Source organism: Physella acuta, unplaced genomic scaffold (assembly GCF_028476545.2).
Source record: "Physella acuta isolate Inbredline_101_S28 unplaced genomic scaffold, ASM2847654v3 ptg000588l, whole genome shotgun sequence".
Classification (NCBI taxonomy): domain Eukaryota; kingdom Metazoa; phylum Mollusca; class Gastropoda; family Physidae; genus Physella; species Physella acuta.
The window spans coordinates 552,838-568,974 of NW_026732107.1; the positions used below are offsets into that span (position 1 = coordinate 552,838).

General features: G+C 38.3%; 1 protein-coding gene and 4 non-coding genes across 5 annotated transcripts in view; 2 read left to right on the forward strand and 3 right to left on the reverse strand.

Moving 5' to 3' along the window:
- The window catches only part of LOC131947186 (uncharacterized), a 52,168-nt gene that overhangs the window by 15,569 nt on the left and 20,462 nt on the right, over nt 1-16,137 (forward strand). The window contains exons 2-3 of the mRNA XM_059308330.1: nt 5,087-5,330; nt 15,972-16,088. Coding sequence (XP_059164313.1) covers nt 5,087-5,330; nt 15,972-16,088 — 361 coding nt within the window. The remainder of the gene's footprint in view (nt 1-5,086; nt 5,331-15,971; nt 16,089-16,137) is intronic.
- Trnar-ucu (transfer RNA arginine (anticodon UCU)) lies at nt 3,641-3,713 on the reverse strand. Its single transcript has one exon. It is a non-coding gene; the product is annotated as a tRNA-Arg (tRNA).
- On the reverse strand, nt 10,682-10,754 carry Trnar-ucu (transfer RNA arginine (anticodon UCU)). The gene has a single exon. It is a non-coding gene; the product is annotated as a tRNA-Arg (tRNA).
- Nucleotides 12,026-12,098, reverse strand: Trnar-ucu (transfer RNA arginine (anticodon UCU)). The gene has a single exon. It is a non-coding gene; the product is annotated as a tRNA-Arg (tRNA).
- Trnar-ucu (transfer RNA arginine (anticodon UCU)) lies at nt 15,291-15,363 on the forward strand. Its single transcript has one exon. It is a non-coding gene; the product is annotated as a tRNA-Arg (tRNA).

Sequence of the window (16,137 nt, forward strand, 5' to 3'; positions counted from 1 at the left end):
ATGGATGGAACAATGACAGACTACACTGTTACACCTCATGTAGGGGTGGTAGGGTGGGGGTAGGGGATGAGGGCCTGGGGTACGAGTGAGGGTGTTGTTATAATTTGGGACAGTGTGGGTGTTTGTGGGTGGGATATTATGTTAGGATAAATGTATGGTTTTTTTTTTATACCTGACGGTTATAAATCGTGTACCGAATTACACAGTATAGAGAGTAAGAACGAGAAAAGTAGGGCGTTTGAGAGGTCTAACTAATAATAGATTTCTAGATCTAACTGTTGTATGTATTAGTGTAAGGAAGAAAGGATACAATAGGCAGCTCCACCATACAGGGAACAAAACAAGCAAAAAGAATGAGGTACTGACTGACAATACAGACTGATGGATCTGTCTGACTACTAAACAGTCTCACATGACTGACAATTATGTCTGACTAATTTTGATGACTGACCGATTTATAGAATCACCAAAGACAAATACTTAAACTACAGACATGTTGTAACGAAATCCTAGGCATAAGCTCGTCTATCTTGATAAGGTGAAACGAGTGGGTGAATTATCGTATCTCTTTACTTTCTTACAACCATTAAACCAATTGACATAATTTTTTTTTTACTTTTAGTTAATCACGTGATGAAAACATCTAAAAATAGCTACAATCTTACCGATAAGGATCCAAGCACTGTACGTCGTCTGCCAAAATGGTTTTTCATTTTCCAGGATTTGTTGGTCCGGCGTTATCCCAAGGACAAGATTTTCCAAAAGTTAATCTTTACCTTGTACTGTCGACAGTGCAATAGTACTTTAGGTTCATTAATAATGATTAATGTTACGGGTACTCTAAAAGTGTAGGGGAGTTAAGCGATGACTTGTATAAAAAAATATATACAACTATCATTGACAACAGTCTATTTAATCGTGGCCTTGAAATAAAATTTGACGAAGTCTTTCTATACATTACATCTTTTTAAAAAGTGCTATTGCAAGTATCTTTCCAGTCAAATGCCTTTGATGAATTTAATGCAATGTCATCAACAATATCTTAAAGTAGTTTTTTTTAAAACTATTTTTTTCTTTTGTACTGTAAAACGGGTTGTCTATAATGCCATAATATTAGAGTAAATGATGACAAGCAATTACATACTAATTAGTTTTGGTTCGCTATATATTTAGATAAAACTTCGTGATTAATAAATCAATTTAAATGTAATTAGTTCACGTTATTTTAAAATGATAGTTTCCATTTTTAGAGGAAGAAAACATAAAACAAGGGTAGATTTGGACGTTGGGGACAACACGGGGAAAGGGGGAGGAGGGTGGGAGGGTTCATGGAGTACAAAACACGGGTAGATCTGGGGTGGGGGGGGGGTGAAGGTAGATGAAGTTAGGGTGGGGGAGGGGGTTAAGGAAACGTGAGTACAAGTTGATCTGTGGTTGGGGGGGGGGGGGGAGAGGGGGGGGGGGGGGGGTTGGAGGGGAAACCGTAAGTACAAGGCAAGTAAATCTGTGGGGTGGAGGGGTGGGGTCTTGGAAAACGTAAGTACAAGACAAGTAAATATGGGTGGAGGTGGAGGGGTGGGGGAATGGGGGTCATGGAAAACGTAAGTACAAGACAGGGGTAGATCTGTAGTGGGGGATGCGGGTGAGGGAAGGGGGGGGGGGTGAGCCATGGAAAACTTGAGTCGCCCCAAAAAAAAATGCCGGGAGCCTAAATTGGCAATTTGTTTTCATATTTAAAGGCCATCCGTCAGCGGAAATCTTTGCCCTCAGGACACTCAGACAAATATCCTCACACAGGCCAGGGGTTCTCATAGTATAGACTGAGGGGTGTCTCTAGAACACTCAGACAAATATCCCCACACAGGCCAGGGGTTCTCAGAGTTTAGAGGGGTGCCTCTAGAACACGCAGACAAATATCCTAACACAGGCCAGGGGTTCTCATAGTATAGACTGAGGGGTGTCTCTAGAACACTCAGACAAATATCCTCACACAGGCCAGGGGTTCTCATAGTATAGACTGAGGGGTGTCTCTAGAACACTCAGACAAATATCCTCACACAGGCCAGGGGTTCTCATAGTATAGACTGGGGGTGTCTCTAGAACACGCAGAGACAAATATCCTCACACAGGCCAGGGGTTCTCAGAGTTTAGACTTGGGGGGGGGGGGGGTGCCTCTAGAACACTCAGACAAATATCCTCACACAGGCCAGGGGTTCTCAGAGTTTAGACTGAGGGGTGCCTCTAGAACACTCAGACAAATATCCTCACACACGCCAGGGGTTCTCAGAGTTTAGACTGAGGGGGGGGGGGGTGGCTCTAGAACACTCAGACAAATATCCTCACACAGGCCAGGGGTTCTCAGAGTTTAGACTGAGGGGGGGGGGGGGTGGCTCTAGTACACTCAGACAAATATCCTCACACAGGCCAGCGGTTATCAGAGTAGACTGAGGGGGGGGGGGGGTGGCTCTAGAACACTCAGACAAATATCCTCACACAGGCCAGCGGTTATCAGAGTAGACTGAGGGGGTGCAGGGGAAATATGCAGTTCTAGCCCTTATGTACACAATTCTTTAAAGTACCATGGGTTCTCAATTCTAGACCTAAAAGCACGTTTGTTTAATCTAATACTGATTTTAGTTTTAATTTTCTAGTCTAACTATCTATATTTCTATCTCACTGATTACTGTCAGATTATAATTATAAACATATACATATATACAAATAAATATACAATATACAGTATACACCTACTCTATGATAATTTATGACATATTAATCAGTCGCGTAACTAGGATTGTCTCGTATAGAGGGGGAGGGTTTTCAAGAATTTGAGTTATATAAACATGTATATATATATATATATATATATATATATATATATATATATATATATATATATATATATATATATATATATATATATATATATATATATATATATATATATATATATATATATATATATAAAATTAACTGAAGTAAGTTGAGAACCATCGGGATCTAAACGTTAAGCCTAGAATATCCCCAAGCAGTTAAGCTTCTCTATATTAGTGCGTGATTTAAAAGAAAAAATAATTGCTCACATAGTGGCCATGATAAAAATTAGAAGTTTTTTATTTTTGGTGAGAGAGGCTTAAGTTGATAAAATTAGAAGTTTTTTTTTGTGTGGAATCGGCTTAAGATGAATCGTGATAATGAGATTGATTGGTTTCTGATGACCCGTTGTTCATTAGCATAGTTATTGGATTCATGGATGGTGGATAATCGCAAGGGTGGATATTTTCATACATAGTAGTTATGGCCAACGGTAGGAATAGGGACTATGCGGTTGTATAGGGGTAGATAGTAGTGTTGGTAAATTTAGAAATTTCCTGTTAAAGTTTGTTTTTAGAGATATCACTCCAGAGATACTTACCCCACCCTACACACCACGAATGCATTAAATATAATATAGTTTTGGAAAAGATTGTACAGAATAATATGGTGTAGGGTTGAACAACGCATTGAAAACAGATTCCGTCTGGAAAATAAGTAAATGTATTTAAAAAAAATTCTAAATTAATTAAGAATTAAGTTAACAATTCATTAGTTTTCTTTAAAAAAAAAACACCAAACGCTTGCTTGTAATGGAAAAAAAAAGCATCCCCGGCGGGATTCGAACCCGCGACCTCTGGATTAGAAGTCCAGCGCGCTATCCCCTGCGCTACGGGGACCTGTCATGGTAGACAATAAAACGATTTAAATTCGGTATAAAGTAAGTAAATTTCAATCAGACCATTAGGTAGATGAAGTAGAGTTGACATATTTCTTGATGAATGAATGGTGTGGTCAGCTCTATGACCAGCTGTCTTTACTTTACCTAACATAATTTAGGCATACATCAGATTTAAGTAGACTCAGTCACTAGTCAGAACAGAGATCCGAACTCGAAACTTCGGGCTAGCAGTCAAGCCCTCTATCACTAGACCTCTCCGTCCAATAAACTATATGTATTTAGACGAAATGCAGTTTATTATTAAATTATATACGTTAAGCCTTGTGTTACATATGGCCGACCCTAGTATTCAAACATGTGAAGGTAAATGACTTCCAAAATCCAGATTTTATCTGGTAATAATTATTTTAAAACACCTCCATATGATTGAATAAAAGAGGAGTTAACTTCATGGGGACCTCTAGTCGATAAAGCCAAAGAATAGTAACCATTGTTGGACTTAGTTTCGTAAAGCCAACACGACAAATGAGATTCTCTTTTCATAGTGGGATATAAGTTTCAAAGCCTGAAGAATTAATGTTTCGTCGTAAGACCAATGTTGTTATTCTAGTTTCCATATTTTCAATTTAAAACTAGCTCATAGCTTTAATAAATGTTGTATGTCTGCGTAAAGCCATATTTTATTTTATAGCTGCAACATTCTATTCTCATAGCTGCAGTGTTTATTTTATTTTTTAAAGAGTTAAGCAAGTTTTTTTTTTTTTTTTTTTTTTTTTTTTGCAAGCTTCTATTTAGTTTGCAACGTCTGTTTGTTTGTTTGTTTGTTTGTGTGGCAAATATTTTAACTCAATTTTGATATACTTGTAATACAGCGATTTTGTTCAAGCTTTCACGATACGTCCCGTGTCGTTGATAACACTAGTCCATCCATTAAAAAAATTTAATTAGATGTTCAATTAGTCGTTAAAAAATGAAGCAGTTTTGAAACTAAGGGGAGATAACAAAATTAAATCACTCGATAGATTTTTTTTTATTCAATACCAGAAAGGGAAATAACTAGCTAGACGCAATCACCCGACCAGTCTGGTGAACTGTGATTCACGCCGAATGTTTACAATCATAGAGCCGGGTCGAATTGGTGAAGAATATTAGGGACGGAAAAGAAAGTTTTTAAACAATTTGAAACTAAGGGGAGGTAACGAAATTAAGAACTTGCTGTCGTCTGTAAAAATATGGTCACGTGAAGCCAGTTCTATACCTACGACATTTCTATTTTTAGCATGAGTCAGTTGTTCATATACGACATTCATCATTTCAGCGTAAAGCTTTTTTTTTAAATTTTTTTTTTAGTTGTGACATTTATCCTTTCAGCGTAAAGCCTGTTCTATCAAAGGAGGAGACAGCCCTGTTGATGCTATTGGGATTTGGGGGGTTCTCCATCATCCTCGCCCTCGTCCACAACAGCATCCGGAAACACGTGTTCCATGACGAGCATAACCTTGACACGACCTTCGACGCCGGGGGCAACGTCAGCATGTCCTTGACCGCTGTGACCGTGGCCTCTCAGCTGTTCTGGCCAGGTGATATTTTACACAGCGCCACCCTCACGACTAAGGTGAGTTACGTGTTGTTGTAGGTGGTTAGGTGGTGAGGTGGTGGGGTGGTTAGGGGGTGAGGTGGTTAGTGGTTAGTGGTTAATGGTTAATGGTTAGGTGGTTAGGTGGTTAGATGGTTAGGGGGTGAGGTGGTTAGGATGGCTAGGTGGTTAGATGGTTAATGGTTAGGCGGTTAGATGGTTAGGGGGTGAGGTGGTTAGGATGGTTAGGTGGTTAGATGGTTAGGGGGTGAGGTGGTTATGATGGTTAGGTGGTTAGTGGTTTGTTGGTGAGCAGAGGCGTAGCGAGTGGGGGGCGGGGCGGGGGGTACATATGTCCCCAGGCGCCAACCTTAGGGGGCGCCAACATAGGTTGGAAAAACAAATTAAAATATCATTTCAGCTGCAGTTTCGAATGGAAAGTTAAGGTGGGGGGTGCAAATGGAAAGTTTGAGGGGGGTGCACATTGAAAGTTTGTCCCCGGGCGCCGGGTAGGATCGCTACGCCTCTAGTGGTGAGATGGTTAGGTGGTGATGTGGTTGGGTGGTTAGGTGGTTATTGGTTAGGTGGTTGGGTGGTTAGTAATTAGATGGTTGGTAGTAAGGTGATGAGTCGTTTTGTGGTCAGCTTAACAGGTGGTTACAGTTTAACCGGTGGTTAGTTGTTAGGTGGTTAAAAGTTGGGGAACATTTGTCGTAGAGTGGTCAGTCGCTAGTCAGTCTTTAGTTGATTAGTCGTTTGATGGTCAGTCTTTAGTTGGTTAGTTTGATGGTCAGTCGTTCAATGGTCAGACAATAGTCGTGTCGGCCTTATAAAAATGATCGGCTACTAGGATTGTTACTGTTGTAATTTCTTGAGATCTATAACGTTAAAGTTAGTTAAATATTTATTTTTGAATATTTTATGTCACGCTTACTGATGTTACCGTGTTAACTACTGGTAGAGTCAGCTAGTCCGCTTTGTGATACAGCAAAACTATCATACAGTTATTTGCTTCTTTTATATAAAGGCAGCTAGCCATACAGGTATTTTTCCCTTCAGAGTAGTCAGCTAGCCATACTGTTAATCCCATTTTATGTATAGTCAGCTAGCCATACATTTATTTTCCATTTGGCCTTTGAAATGTAGCTAGCTAGCCATACATTGGATAGATGTGACTAGAAACTATAGTCTATTTTTATTTTACTTAAAAAGAATGGTTTCTTTTCATTCTCTAAATAATTTCAGTTATGTTTTTTTTTTATATTTGAATTATTTTCTTTTTCCACTTACAAACACTATCTTAGAAAAAAGACACGTATTTAAAAAAAAAATATGTTAAATAATATCGTTGTAGATTTGAACAAAAATGTAATAATTAGTACTATCCTATAATGTTTCCATAATATTTTTAATCTCATTTTGGAACCAACGTTTTGTTAAGTTAAACGAAACTGTATTTCTGAAAGGGAAAAAAAATCGATATTTTTTCTAATTTTATTTAGTCACTAACCGAGAATAGCTGGAGGGTAAAATTAAAAAAGCTTGATTTACAATATGCTCGAGTTTCTTCCCGAAACTAAAGATTAATTAAGTATTCCAATTTAGGTCAACGTGTCGGTGAGGGTGGGTTTAGCTTCAAACGGATTTGAGAGTTCTTTCGGTGCCTCGGTTTCTTTGTTCTATTTTATTTTTTTGGATTATATTTTTTTATCTAGTCTGTTGAAATTATTCCTTGCTTCGACGTGGCTTGGAAGCTTCTAGATTTAGGCTCAGACTTGGGGAGGGGGGGGTGTCATACCAATAGACCCTAGGGTGAGCTCCAAAAGTATAATCGGTTCGCTAGTTAGAGAGTTTCGACATTATGGTTTTAGACATTTTTGAGTTCATTCAGCTTTAATGGGTACGCAGCAATTTTTTTTCTAGAATTTAAGGTTCACATCAATGTTAATCCTTGTCAGATTTAGCAATGGAGGTTGATCCTCAGCCATGTGTGTGTGGGGGGGGGGGATGAGGATACGTTCTGACAAATGCCACCCTATCTTCATGATTGTACTAAATTTTAGATAGATTTATTGTATTGAACTGTTCTGTACTGGTTGATTGTATGTTTTAAGTAACTATTATCTTATGTAATTCAATGTGTTCACATTTGTATTATCTTCTGCTATAATACTCTTGTAACAAGATTAAAACAGAAATTGTATACTTATATACCGAGGTTAAAACAGAAATTGTATACTTATATACCGAGTCTAAAACTATTATATTATGTAAGTAATTCAAAGTGTGTTTACATAATATGTATCATCTTCTGCTATAGTACTTCTTTAACAACATTAAGACAAAAAATGTTATACTTCATTAACGAATTTAAAACAGAAATTGTATACTTATATACTGAGGTTAAAAGGAATATGTATACTTATATACCGAGATTTAAACAGAAAATGTATACTTTTATTCCGAGATTTAAACAGAAATTGTATATACCCCGATTTAAACAGAAATTGTATACTTTTATACCACGATTTATACAGAAATTGTGGAAAAGAGTAAACATAAATTACAAGCACCATCATTATTCTATTTTGTGGCTAAGCACAGACCTGCATATAATATGGTGGAAGCTGTCGACTTACCGCATTAAAATAGTTTATTTAATTCTTTGAATGCCACGGCGTAAAGACACTACTTTATAAATGTGCTGTTTTGTATTTCTAAATCATTTATCAACAAGAGAAATTATAATAATTTTAAAAATATTCTACCCTTAGTCTGAAGAATAAACTAACTTTCAATTTAAAAAAATAGTCTACCCTTAGTCTGAAGAATAAACTAACTTTTAATTTTAAAAAATATTCTACCGTTAGTCTGAAGAATAAACTAACTTTCAATTTTAAAGATGTATCGATGGGAGGTAAACCTTAAAACCCTGCAAATTGTCGCCCTTTTGTGTCACTTAATTATAATTAGAATAGGAGGGAGGGGGAAGGGCGGCTGGTTAACGCACCTGTTGTTGTGGTTTAAATTAGCTTATAATTAATTCTTTTTTTAAAATTAACAGTATCATATGTACAAAATTAATTTAAAAATACAAACTAGCCAAGATTTTATAGTATTTACATCGACATCGGAATGACTAACCAGCCATTGTGGTAACTCAGCTACTGAAGTACTGACCTTTGCCGTGGCTCCTTCGTTGAAAGCTGCCATCTGATTCTCGTCAATCATTACAATCCACTTCCGGATATGACGCACTTGCTGCAGTCGTAGACGTAGCTGTGACGTAAACAGGTCTAGTGCTAAGGCGATTCTGACGTCAAAATCGTGTCACTAGGGGGTGGGGGGCTAAATTTGGTGGAAGTGGTGGAGGAATGGGTTATTAATGACGTCATTGTGGTCAAGATGTCGGACTTTGATGTCATTTAAGAATAGGTGGAGGAATGGGTTATTGATGACGTCATTGAGGTCAAGATGTCGGACACTGATGTCATTTTAAAAGTTAATGAAGAATAGGTTATTAATTACATCAAGGTGGTCAAGATGTTGGACATTGACGTCATTTAAGAAGTCGTGGATCTATCCTATTTTAGGACAAGTAGATCAGTCCTGAAATAATAATAGGAGGGGAATTCTATCTGCCGTTTAGGAGAAGTTATGTAACATGATATTTTTTCAGTTGTAGTGGATCATGTTACTTTTTAAGAGAGGCGGAGTCATCCTGATGAGAAGCAGAGGCGTAGCGAGGGGGGGGGGCCGCACCGGGTGACACCATTTAGGGGGGTGACACCAAGGCAAAAAATAGCAAAATATATAGAGAAGGGAGGGGTGCAAATCGAAAGTTTAAAGGGGGGGGGGGGTGCAAATCGAAAATTTGAAAGTTTGTCCCCCGGAAGGGTCACTACATCTCTGGGGGGGGGGGGGGGGTCGACACCATTAAGTGATATTTCAACGCCAAGGGTAGACAAAGGTACAGAGTCCAAGTAAAGACAGAACAGACAGAACCCAACCGGATCCGAACCTACCATTCCACACGGCACCAAATCGCCTCGCCTTCCATGCATCAAGTCAGACATGTAACCACTTCTGCCAATCAGCTCTCTTTCTGTTTATATTGCTTGAATATTTACTTGAATTTTAAGGGATGTTTTTTTTTTCTATCGGGGTGGTAGGTTGAGGGAGGTTTGGGCTTTTAAGTAGAGCTGAAATAAATTTGGGGTTAAAGAGAATTAAAATGATACAAATTTTAAGCAACCGGAAAAGTTATGTTGATTACAATAAGACACATCAAATTAAACATTCTTCCCTTTCAAACATCTATATCTATAGCTATCCTCCCAGTTTTTTTTTTTAAATTTATTTATTTATTTTAAACATTTAAAATAGTAATATTAATTTATTTGGTAGTTTTACACAGCTTCAAAGACATGAACATCAATTGTATAGATCTATATAGTAATTAAATGGAGAAAATAAAACGGCATATGAACTAGACTAAAAATTTTTTTTTTTTTTTTTTTTTTTTTTTTTTTTTTTTTGAATTGGACTAAAATAAGGTGTGCAAATAAAAATTGTGGGCAAATATCTGTGGCAGTTAACCAAGATTGATGTAATGTCGAGGTTTACATGTTTTACTTGCGGTTTGAGATTTGTTGGTGTTTGTTGATTTAAACTTACATGCTTTAAAAATTTTCCAACATGATTTATGTATTAAATGTATTTTTTTTCTAAACGTAACAATTATAAATGTAGTTTGATAAACGTTAAGAGGAATCATCTTGAAGAAAGGCGTTTGAAGTCACACCTTTCTATTTGGTACTTGTGGTGACACTAATCTGACAGTTATCCCCCTTTTCTCTGTATTTTTGTCCCCTGCCACACAAATCAGCAAAGACATCTCGAATCGACTGGTGTACCAAGTGTTTGGTGGGTCACTAGTAGCTGATGTTGTCTAATTGGTCATCTAGCAGCTGATGTTGTCTATTTGGTCATCTAGTAGCTGATGTTGTCTAGTTGGTCATCTAGCAGCTGATGTCTAGTTGGTCATCTTGCAGCCGATGTTGTCTAGTTGGTCATCTAGCAGTTGGTCAACTAGGTTCGGATGTTCAATTTCTGGCAAGAAACACATTGAGAGCAATATATGAGGTGACGTCATTCTGTCGGCGTAGATGTAGAAATAGAAACTTACTTGTTAAAATTAGTTGCATCGTGTATACATTGTGAACTGGTACTAAAGTAGTGAACCACCTTTAACTAACTTTCATTTATTTTAGCGGAACTTTGAAAGAGCGATTCATCTGCGCTTTTGCCTTCATATGATTTAAGAATAACAACAAAAACAAACATGCCAACAACAAATTATTCTCTATTAATTTTTAATTTAAAAATATCATCCCCGGCGGGATTCGAACCCGCGACCTCTGGATTAGAAGTCCAGCGCGCTATCCCCTGCGCTACGGGGACTCTCTTACACACTGATTTTATTTAAAAAGTTAAAATGGTTCGCGTATTCTTGTCATTAGGGTAAGGATACATAAACTCTAAAGGTTGATGTTTGGGCGATTGAATCAATAAGAGTAGGTTAGGGTTATGGTCAGTGTATGATTAGTGTGTCCATCTAGAGAAGCGAATGTTGTGCAAGCAGCGATGGGAACTAGTGGTAAGACTAAAGGAGCAGTAGCAAACAGACAATCTATGCGGAGTTTTTGTGTGTTCGTGTGTCTACTCATTCCCTCACACATCTAGATAACAGTACGTACCCACACAGCCGGATATTTAACCGGTTCTTTTATGTGGTCCGACACTACCCGATGTTTTAACCGGCTCTTTGGTGACACACACAACCCGAAATTCTAACCGGTTCTTTAATATGGACCCACACACAACCCGATATTCTAACCGGTTCTTTTATGTGGTCCGACACTACCCGATGTTTTAACCGGCTCTTTGGTGACACACACAACCCGAAATTCTAACCGGTTCTTTAATATGGACCCACACACAACCCGATATTCTAACCGGTTCTTTTATGTGGTCCGACACTACTCGAAGTTTTAACCGGCTCTTTGGTGACACACACAACCCGATATTCTAACCGGTTCCTTAATATGAACCCACACACAACCCGATATTCTAACCGGTTCTTTAATACGGTCCGGCACACAGCCGGCTGATAGCCGGCCGTCACATCTACCGACGACCGGTCTTTAATTCCTCCGAATGAAGACAGCCATATTGCCGCAGTTCTAGGGCCCTAGCTTTCATGGCCCCGGTTAATAAAGGCGCCTGGCTGGGTGTATCTGGCCACATGATTGGTTGAAACAAGCCTTTGATTGCCTCTTGCTCGGTTTGATGGCCTTCATTTCGGTTGGACCACGTGACAAGATGGCGGACAGATGAGAGAAGACTCGGCTTTTACAGATCGGACCTGATTATTAATTACTGGGGTCCCCCGTAAGGTTTTGATCACTGTTTCCTCAACACTTCGGACATGATGGCCGTGTTTTTCAATCAATAAGACAAAAGACGTCAATAGGTTGAACATGACGTTTCTATTGATCTGTGGTCTATAACTGTACAATGTGGTCAGAATCTGACATACTGCAATTTTTCGACTAGTTATTTAAGTAAAGATTTATACATATTTATTTTATAAAGGTTTGACAAGAAAATTATACATTCGAAGAGATGATATAAAGTAATCGTGATTTTGAGCATTTAAAAAAAAAAATTAACATCCCCGGCGGGATTCGAACCCGCGACCTCTGGATTAGAAGTCCAGCGCGCTATCCCCTGCGCTACGGGGACCTATGTTTCTATAGCTAGACGCGGCTACTCGATGAACACAGCCAACATCCGCAATGGTCACGTATGATTGCATTCAAGCAAAATCAGATTATTTTATTTGGGTGGATAAATTTAAGCCACGATATAATTAACTTCATGCGGGCTATTAAATCCGATCAATATCCATGGATTATTGGATGGATTATACGATTAAACAGATAGTAAACGATGCGCAAACTAATGACTGCTTGTTATGTTTGTGAATCTCTGGTCCACTTCCACTTGAAGACTTGGTCAAATATGTAGTATGTAGTGTGACGTAGGTGTATGTAGTGTGACGTAGGTGTATGTAGTGTGACGTAGGTGTATGTAGTGTGACGTAGGTGTATGTAGTGTGACGTAGGTGTATGTAGTGTGACGTAGGTGTATGTAGTGTGACGTAAGTGTATGTAATGGGACGTAGATGTATGTAGTGTGACGTAGGTGTATGTAGTGTGACGTAAGTGTATGTAGTGTGACGTAGGTGTATGTAGTGTGACGTAAGTGTATGTAATGGGACGTAGATGTATGTAGTGTGACGTAGGTGTATGTAGTGTGACGTAGGTGTATGTAGTGTGACGTAAGTGTATGTATGTGACGTAGGTGTATGTATGTGACGTAGGTGTATGTAATGGGACGTAGGTGTATGTAGTGTGACGTAAGTGTATGTAGTGTGACGTAAGTGTATGTAGTGTGACGTAGGTGTATGTAGTGTGACGTAGGTGTATGTAGTGTGACGTAAGTGTATGTAGTGTGACGTAAGTGTATGTAGTGTGACGTAAGTGTATGTAGTGTGACGTAAGTGTATGTAGTGTGACGTAGGTGTATGTAGTGTGACGTAGGTGTATGTAGTGTGACGTAGGTGTATGTAGTGTGACGTAAGTGTATGTAGTGTGACGTAAGTGTATGTAGTGTGACGTAAGTGTATGTAGTGTGACGTAAGTGTATGTAGTGTGACGTAAGTGTATGTAGTGTGACGTAGGTGTATGTAGTGTGACGTAGGTGTATGTAGTGTGACGTAAGTGTATGTAGTGTGACGTAAGTGTATGTAGTGTGACGTAAGTGTATGTAGTGTGACGTAGGTGTATGTAGTGTGACGTAGGTGTATGTAGTGTGACGTAAGTGTATGTAGTGTGACGTAAGTGTATGTAGTGTGACGTAAGTGTATGTAGTGTGACGTAAGTGTATGTAGTGTGACGTAAGTGTATGTAGTGTGACGTAGGTGTATGTAGTGTGACGTAGGTGTATGTAGTGTGACGTAGGTGTATGTAGTGTGACGTAAGTGTATGTAGTGTGACGTAAGTGTATGTAGTGTGACGTAAGTGTATGTAATGGGACGTAGATGTATGTCGTTGGACGAAGTTGCTTGTATATGCAATTTGTTTTGGGCATGTGTAGATCATGATCGAAAAACGTCTTAGGAAAAATTTACAGTAAGAAAACATCTGAAAAAGTCGCAGAAAAAAAGTCACAGAGAAAAGTAACTAGAAAAAGTTACATGGGAGTAATTACAGCAAAAAAAAAACAACTTAGGAAAATGTTACTAACAAAATTTACATAAAAACTACACCGGAAAAAAAGGAAAACGCTAAGTGAGAAGAAACAGAAAATCGTTAGAGGAAAAAACAGTGACAAAAGACAAATCTCAACGGAAAAGTTTGGCTCTTAAATGTGAAGATAACAAGACAATATTAAACTGCAAAGCTTGTGATTATTTTCCTTAGAATTTTTTTTTTTTCATTTGACTTCTGAGTCTTTTCTTCTTTCAGTCGGAAAGAATTCTGTTTGCAACATTTTTACAAGCGCTAGAATGCTAACCCGAAAGCCTCGAGTTCGAATCAGGGTACAAGACAGTAGAACGACCATGAGTCCACTCAGCTCTGATGGGTACCTTACTCACGTTAGAGAAAGTAAGGAGGATGGAAATAGTGCTGACCACACCATCTCTTTATATGCCAAAGTGAACTCTACTTCGCTTGCCCCATGGACCGCAGGAACCAATTTTTAACCCTTTCACATTTGAACTTAGAGCACTCCCTTAAGTAAATTAACAAACAAGTGCATAGTTGACATAAAGTATATATGTATATTTAAATTCAGCCAAACTAGCCCATCGTCTTACTATTGTATGCCGGGATAATGTTACTTTTTCGGCGTACAATTTCAATGTAAAAAAAAAAAAGAATCTCAATTTTTTTTTCCTAACCTTTGCCTTTTTAGTACGACGCGATCGATTTGACCTTTTATTGATCTGCTGCCTATCAATATTTACCTCAACACGTCGTGTCGTGTGTGGACTAGAGTTCAAAGGGACCCGACATGCAGATTGAATCAGCCGCGGCTTCTTAACAGGTTCTACAAAGTGAACTCCGAACTTTATTAAAATACTAGCAACAGGCCCGTGTATAGCCGAGACAAAGAAAATATTCCTGATAACTTTTAGACTTCAACTATGCTCATTTCGAGCTGTTTTAGTAAAATTATTTCATGGCTTATTTTCCCAATTAGGTGGTATTATTCTGAAGAACAATAGTTAATTGCTGCTTTAAATCATTAAATAATAGCAACTTTTACATTAATGAATAACATCAATTTTCATATGAATAAATAAAAATAGTCACATGCGCCTATTTATTTATCAATGACAACTGATATTAATGTCACAGTTTATTTTCAAAATTATTTGTGTTTAGATCGGAAAGTTATAGAAGTGTGTTGACAAACTTTAAGGTAATTTATGGAAACTCAGAAACCCTAAACAAATTAAGGGCATATTAATATACCCTTGTTTAGCAATAGTTGTCGACATAACGAATCGCATAACAGGGTTGTCTTGTCTTTGGTATATAGCTAATTTTGTTTCTCCAGAAATTGTGCTTACAACGCTCAAGTAGTTTGTAGCGAATACAATTTTTTGTGTTTTAAAGTTAACATACTGTAGTTTGCGAAATATAGACTACATTGGCTTCGAGCAAATAAGACGTTCTAATTACTTGGAAAAAAGAAATATTGAGGTAAATAAATCAGTGTAAGAAAACTTCTCATACGCAGGAATGAGAAAGTATACAATTACAGTGTTAATAAAATGTAGGTAGTATAAACTCCATGTTATGTGCTTTGTTGAAAGCTATGTGCCAAGTAAATAAATAATCTGTCCAAACACGGAATTCGTAAGTCCCCGTAGCGCAGGGGATAGCGCGCTGGACTTCTAATCCAGAGGTCGCGGGTTCGAATCCCGCCGGGGATGTTCCTTTTAGTATCGACATTTCCCGGATGTCGGACTGGGATTATCGTATACAAGCTAAGCCGTCCCGCGCATAGCACACACCGCTATTTAGTTGTTTTACTTTCTACTTTTCAGTAATTCATAATTTGTGAATTCGACAGTACCAATGCTGCCACTGAAAATATTTTGCTTTACATTTAAAACACTATCAGTAGCTTGTGAAGGACAATAATCCTCATTGTCCGATTCCCCCCTCCCCTGGTTAAAGCAGCCGTCCGTGACAATAGTTTACAGGCGACAATGCAGAACTAGTTACCTCCCCTTAGTTTCAAAAACTAAATTATCTGCCCCTAATAGCCGTCACTAAATCGACCCGGCTCTAACCTTGGTATTTTATTATTGTAGACAGCTTAGACGATAAGACTTGTCTCTGGCTCTATCTCTAGTTAACTTCCTCACAGGTACACATCCGCTATACATCCACAACACGGTAAACAATGAGTATACAAGGGACTTAACTACAATATACACAATTCAAGGGACGTAATGATTTTTAACAATAACATAGCGTAACAGCTGTAATCTTCCCAAGAATGAAAAATTAAACTGAGCAAAATTTTTTTTTCCAGAATGGCATCGCAGGCCCGTTCTGGTACGCTGTGGGGATCATGTTCAACATCTTTGTGTTTCCCATCCTTTCCGTGCAGTTCAAGACTAAGGCCCCAGGTGCTAAAACGTATCTCCAGGTGAGTTTGGTGGTGGGCGGGGTTAGGTGAGTTGTCAGGTGGAGGGCGG